General features: G+C 38.1%; 1 protein-coding gene across 1 annotated transcript; it reads left to right on the top strand.

The window, feature by feature from the left end:
• The first annotated feature begins 4,622 nt into the window (after positions 1-4,622).
• Positions 4,623-5,561, top strand: LOC100031194 (olfactory receptor 6C2-like). Its single transcript, XM_001380478.3, has one exon. It carries the CDS (start codon positions 4,623-4,625, stop codon positions 5,559-5,561), a length of 939 nt encoding a protein of 312 aa, XP_001380515.3.
• Positions 5,562-6,119: the final 558 nt, after the last annotated feature.

The raw sequence follows: 6,119 nt of genomic DNA, 5'->3' as shown, positions 1-6,119 counted from the left end.
CAATACTGTGTATTGGTTCTAAGGCAGAAGAGCATTAAGGGCTAGTCAATGGGGGTTGAGTGATTTGCCCAGGGGTCACACAGCTAGGAAGTGTCTGAGGACAGACTTGAACCTAGAACCTCTATTCTCTAGGTATGACTCTTAATCCACTGAGCCACCAAGCCACCCCTTCTATATGCTTTTTGTGTCATACCAAGGAATTAAGGGCTAAAACTGCTTGCTTGAGACCTGTAATGTAATGCAGGAATGTAAACTGATGACAGATAATTAAATTTATTTATTTATTTATTTATTTTGGGTGTAGAGGTAGAATGAATGTCTGATTCCCTATAAAGACACAGAGATTAGACCTAAGAAAAATAAAAACTATTAGTTCCAATATGTATTTCAGACAGAAAATAAGTATATATTTCTGACATGCTACTTTTATTCTGGATTAGATGAATCTTTAGATGAATTGTTCATGGATTAAGTTCACAAGACCAGTTTCATACCTGCATGTCTTAAACACTGTCCTTTACAATTTGAGGGGTATATGATAGCCTCCCAATAAAAGATATCTCCCTTTTTTCATGCTGAATTCTTCCTGAAATTTCATAAAATGGAGATATTTCATTTGAATGAAGGAATGACTTCCTTCCTCAATAAATAAGCATTCTTGAGACAGCTGATTAATTGCACAGAAGAATAAATTGGCTAAGAGATTCTTTCTTACCTAATATAGATAGAACAATGTTCACAGGGAAACAAGAAAGAAAAAGAGGAGAGAACAGTAATTGTGAAAGTGGGACATTCATTGACAAGAAAGGGTCTATAGTAGGCAATGACAGGTCACTAGACTCCTGGAGATTGGGCATACAGAATGAAAGGATAGACAGGCCCAGAGATAAACCCCTGGAAGGCTACAATTTGGTCAGAGGTGGTCATTGTTTAATCTTCCCTTAGCACACAGATAAGGAGGAGAGTATTTTATCTTTCAGCTAACTACACATCCAGTTGGTTTGGTCAGGGCATCTGAGTGCCTTTAGTGTTAGATCCTGCATTATATAGCATAAGCACACAGCTAGAGATGACCCAGATCATCTTAGCTTCCAGAGTGGAACTCCATTTCTCTATGCTAAGGGGAAAATCATTGTCTTCTTGGTGGGTAATGTCTTATAATACTCCAGTAAAACTTAGCTCCACAATTAATTGGGATCTCCAAAAAAGTCTATTTCAATGTAGAATGAAAAAAAATTTAACTGAAATTTAGAAAGGAAACACTTATTTAGCATCTTACTTTAAAAGATAAGAAAAGGGACAGCAGGGAAGAAATGTCAATTAGCCAGTATTCACCAATCAGGTAGATCTTCTACAGAAGCAGAGTAGATAGCAGTCTTCATTGTACAGTTATCTACGCATCTAGAAACTCCTATGCTACTTCCAAATAATAATATGTCCTCTTTTTATCTAAACTCTTTTGTGAAAAAGATCAGTTCCACAAGGTGGATTCCTTTGTTAGATCTTCCAAAAGTTAGTTGCAGAAAGAGTTAATTAAAGAAGGAATGTAGTGCTAGGAGGTAGTACAGACCATAGGTTAGCTAAAAAGGGGAACAAGCGCGGAAAGTATTAAGAATAAAGGAAAGTTGAGAAGCCCCTTGAAAATTCTAATGAAAGACTTCTGTAATCTGAATTTTTTAAAATCTAGATCTTCACATCTCTTCTTTGAAAGGTCTCATGTGTAAAAGCATCAGAGGGCATCCAGGAAGTACAGAAGAGTATAGATGATGAACAAAGGTTATTAGAGTTATTGTTGTTCAGCCATGTTAGACTGTTTGTGGCCCAAGGGACCATAGTTGTCCATGAGGTTTTCTTGTCAGAGACACTGGAGTGGTTTGCCACTTCCTTCTCAAGTGGATGCAGAGGATCCTTTTGTCAGGCAAGTAGGATAAAGTGACTTGCACAAGGTCACACAACTAGCAGGTCTGAGGATTTAATAAAACTCAGGTATTCTTGACTCCAAGCCCAGTGCTCTATCCACTTAGACACCAGCTCACTCTAAGGTAATAGAGAAGCATGCAGAAAGTTGGTTCACAATAAAAAATATGATGGCAAATAGAAATGAAGCAAAGGAAGTGGAGTGCTATGATTGAAGTTTTAGAACTGTGAGTGGAGATGGAATGGCCTCATAGTTTGTCAAGGGGCTGAGTAATTTTCCTCACTCCCAACACAAGTTGGAAAGACGGTGTCAGGCAATCCATTTAAGTGCTTATGGGGGTGTTGTGAATCCAACAAGAAGAGGAGAGAAGACTTTTGAGCAAAGACTTACTTAAAATGAATGGGTCTGGAAAAAATTGAATTCTGCTACTGGATGTCCTAATTTAGAATGGGTTTGTGGGCTGCAGATGTGCCTGTTCCTTGGTTGCATCTTGTTGAGAATGTACTTCTCTTAGAGAATGTACTTTCTGCCCACACAATCATTATTCCTATCTATCATCCATACTCCTCTAGCAGCATGTGATACAACTGCTACCATAACTCCTGGGACCTATTAATATTGGTTCCCTCTCTTGATGATTCTTTGCTCTCCTAACCCTACCAACCTACATCCCCAATCAGTTGTTTATCTTACCTTCTATGGGAAGATTTCTTCTTCTCTTTATATTAGTCTTTATGGTAAGATTGTCCCCTCTCCACTAACAACTCTTCCTATAAGAAACTTGCTCCCAACACAATAATGGTTCTACTTTCTATAATATACTCTGGGGAAGGTGTTCCTCTGCGTGTGCTTGTTAGTTTTGGACTATAAGACAGGGTCTTGGTGAAGAATTTTTTGAAGAAAAAAAATTGGGCCGGAAAGAGTAGAATGGAACTATGAGATCATTGTTCCTAGCTATTGGATATGGCAGCAATGAGTTTGGATGAAGGACAGTGTGTGGTAGGCTCAGTCAGGTGTGGGTGGTTTCAAGGTTAGACTCTTTTGGGAATTAGCTTGTTTAGCTATATGTCCCTAAAAGATTTTGGAAAGTGGTAAGACTGGTTAATGAGGCTTGTGGGCACATATGATTTCATTAAGACTTTGAGATCAATATCTATTGCTGTTCTTTAAGTCTCAGCCCTGATTTTCCCTTCCATCACTTCCGTTTGCCTTAACAATCTCAACATTGCCTTGATTATAAGAGATAAACCATGGACACATAAGATGTCTATGATGCTCTGTTCTGAAGCTGTTATCACCATAAAAGTCCCAACTTGCTCAAAGAAAAGTCACAAGGACCTAGAGCAGTGATAGCAAACCTTTTAGAGACTGAGTGCCCAAACTTCAACCCTCAAATTACATGTGAGTCCCCTTCCCTACCCCAGACATGGAAGGGAAAAAGCATTCCCATTGGGTTGCTGGGCAAAGGAGTTAGTCATATGGGAAATGTTCTAAGGACTGTATGGAGAGGGGGAAGGGAACAGATCTCTCTGGCACCCTACTGCATACATGTCATAGGTTTGCCAGCATGGACCCAGAGCAATGTAAAAGACAAGTGGTCTGGTTGTAAAGAAGCCTGGTTTTGTGAGAGAAAAGAATACAGAGGATGTGTGTAGTTGAAGAGAAGAAATTGGACCTTTAGAGAAGATTCATGAATGCCCAGAATTTTTCATGGGACAATCAGTTAAGTTCAATGAATGTACACTATACAGATAGAAACTCCAAGAACCATTTCCCTGTAGAACAAACCAGATCACACAAGTACTGAAAATTAGCAACAACCAATAAAATGCTATAAAATATTTTTAATTCAAAACAACTCTGAAGTTCTACCTCTCACACTTTATGTACTGTACAAGCTCAAAAATAGGTGAAATTACCCAATCTGGATGGAATCTAGAAAAAGAAGCACATTAATATACTATTGTGAGAGGTATGGATTGGTCAAAATGATCCAAAAATAATTTTTAATTTTCTGAGAAAAGTGAGTGAACTATTCACATTCTTGGAGCCTGTGATCATATAGCTGAGTATATATCCAAAGGAGGTCAAAGACAGAAAGGATTGCCACATAGATACCAAAAAAAAATTGATGTTAAGCTCTCTTAGCAACAGAGTAGATATGAAGAGTGTCTGCCAGTTGAGGAATGGCTAAAAATTTCACAGTATTTGAACATAGGTTTATTTGGCATACATTATCATACATTGTCACTGTGTTGGTTTTGCTTAACTTCTTTTTCTAGGTCACAAATTAATTCAGTGAAGGATGGGCATCTGGAAATGATAAGAAGAAAATAATCAACAAAACATTTTTAGATCACAAAAAATCAATTTTGAGGGAATATCATAAATAAAAGGAATTCAGAAAAGAAGATTGATGACAAAAGTCTTCACAAAAATGCTATTCTGAGTAGCTTCTACACAGCCAAAATCACCATGGATGGCACCATGTTGGATGATTTTAAGTCAGTGAAAGAAAAAAAGGGCCCAAGAATGCCTTCTGAGCATTTATATCCAAATTGTATTGTTAATTCATTTCTATGATTGTCTTTCTTAATTCTAATCTGCCTTTGTCTCTGTCATTGTCTCTGTCTCTGCCTCTGTCTCCTGACTCTCTGTCTGTCTGTCTCTCTCATACAGATCCATCAAAAGACTGAGAGCAGAAATGAGAAACCATACAGGCATAACATTATTCATTCTTCGAGGATTGACAGATGATCCACAGCTCCAGGTTCTGATTTTTATCTTTCTGTTCCTTACCTACATGTTGAGTATAACAGGTAATTTAACGATCATCACCCTCACTTTAGTGGATCCCCGCCTTAAAACCCCCATGTATTTTTTCCTTAGAAACTTTTCCTTTCTAGAATTATCATTCACAACTGTCTGTATTCCCAGATTTCTGTATAACATGTCAACAGGGGACTTTACAGTGACCTATAATGCATGTTTCACTCAATTATTTTTTGGTATCCTAGTTGGAGCCTCAGAATTTTTTCTCTTGGCTGCCATGTCTTATGACCGCTATGTTGCCATCTGCAAGCCCCTGCATTATGCAACCATCATAAACAACAGAGTATGTAACCAGCTCCTGGCGGGATGTTGGCTGTCTGGACTGATGATCATCCTTCCACCACTTGGTGTGGGTCTTAAGCTTGAATTCTGTGACTCCAATGTCATAGATCATTTCGTCTGTGATGCATCACCATTGCTAGAGATCACATGCTCTGATACAAAGTTTATAGAAAGAATGGTTTTAGCCTCTGCTGTGTTGACTCTCATCATCACCTTGATATTAGTGGTCCTATCTTATGCCTTCATCATTAGGACGATTCTGAGATTCCCCTCTGCCCAGCAAAGGAAAAAGGCCTTTTCCACTTGTTCTTCCCACATGATTGTTGTCTCCATGACTTATGGCACCTGTATCTTCATCTATATTAAACCCTCTGCAAAGGAGGGGGTGGCTATGAATAAGGTAGTATCAGTTCTTGCAACTTCAGTGGCCCCAGTAATGAATCCCTTTATTTATACTCTGAGGAATAAACAAGTGATACAAGCTTTTAAGGACTCTTTCAAAAGGATCTTATTGATGTTAAAGCTATAAAAGGCTTTCATTCATTTCATTCAATTCATTCAGGTTCAAGTAATAAATGAAAACCTGAATATCTTTGAATTTTTTGTTATGGGTCCTATGACCATTTTCATTTCCTTTCTTTTGTTATTACTGTTTAGTCAAATAGTTGTATTTTGTTATTCATGATTCCTTTTTTTTGGTTTTCTTGACTAAGGTTCTGGAATGGTCTACCATTTCCTTCTCTAGCTAATTTTATATATGAGGAAACCAAGGCAAACAGGGTTAAGTGACTTGTCTAGCATCACACAGCTAATACTATTTAGTCCTAGATTTGAACTCAGGTCCTCCTAACTCCAAGGCCAGTGTTCTATCCACTATGCCACATAACTCCCATTCTTACACTAAGGACCTCCTAACTAAACACCCATATCTCACAGATTCGTTTTTGCTCCTACCCAGAATTGCCTTGCTCATGGATAGCTAATTACAGAGTAATAAGAATATATGGAAGCCTAGTAGTCCTTTATGAACAGACATATGGAAGGGAGTGGAAGCCAGCTACAAGGTCAGAGAAAAGTAAGATAAAGA

The sequence above is a fragment of the Monodelphis domestica genome, chromosome 5 (genome assembly GCF_027887165.1).
Source record: "Monodelphis domestica isolate mMonDom1 chromosome 5, mMonDom1.pri, whole genome shotgun sequence".
Classification (NCBI taxonomy): domain Eukaryota; kingdom Metazoa; phylum Chordata; class Mammalia; order Didelphimorphia; family Didelphidae; genus Monodelphis; species Monodelphis domestica.
The sequence above is the reverse complement of the archived record's forward strand: the minus strand, read 5'-3'. Positions and strand labels throughout refer to the sequence as shown.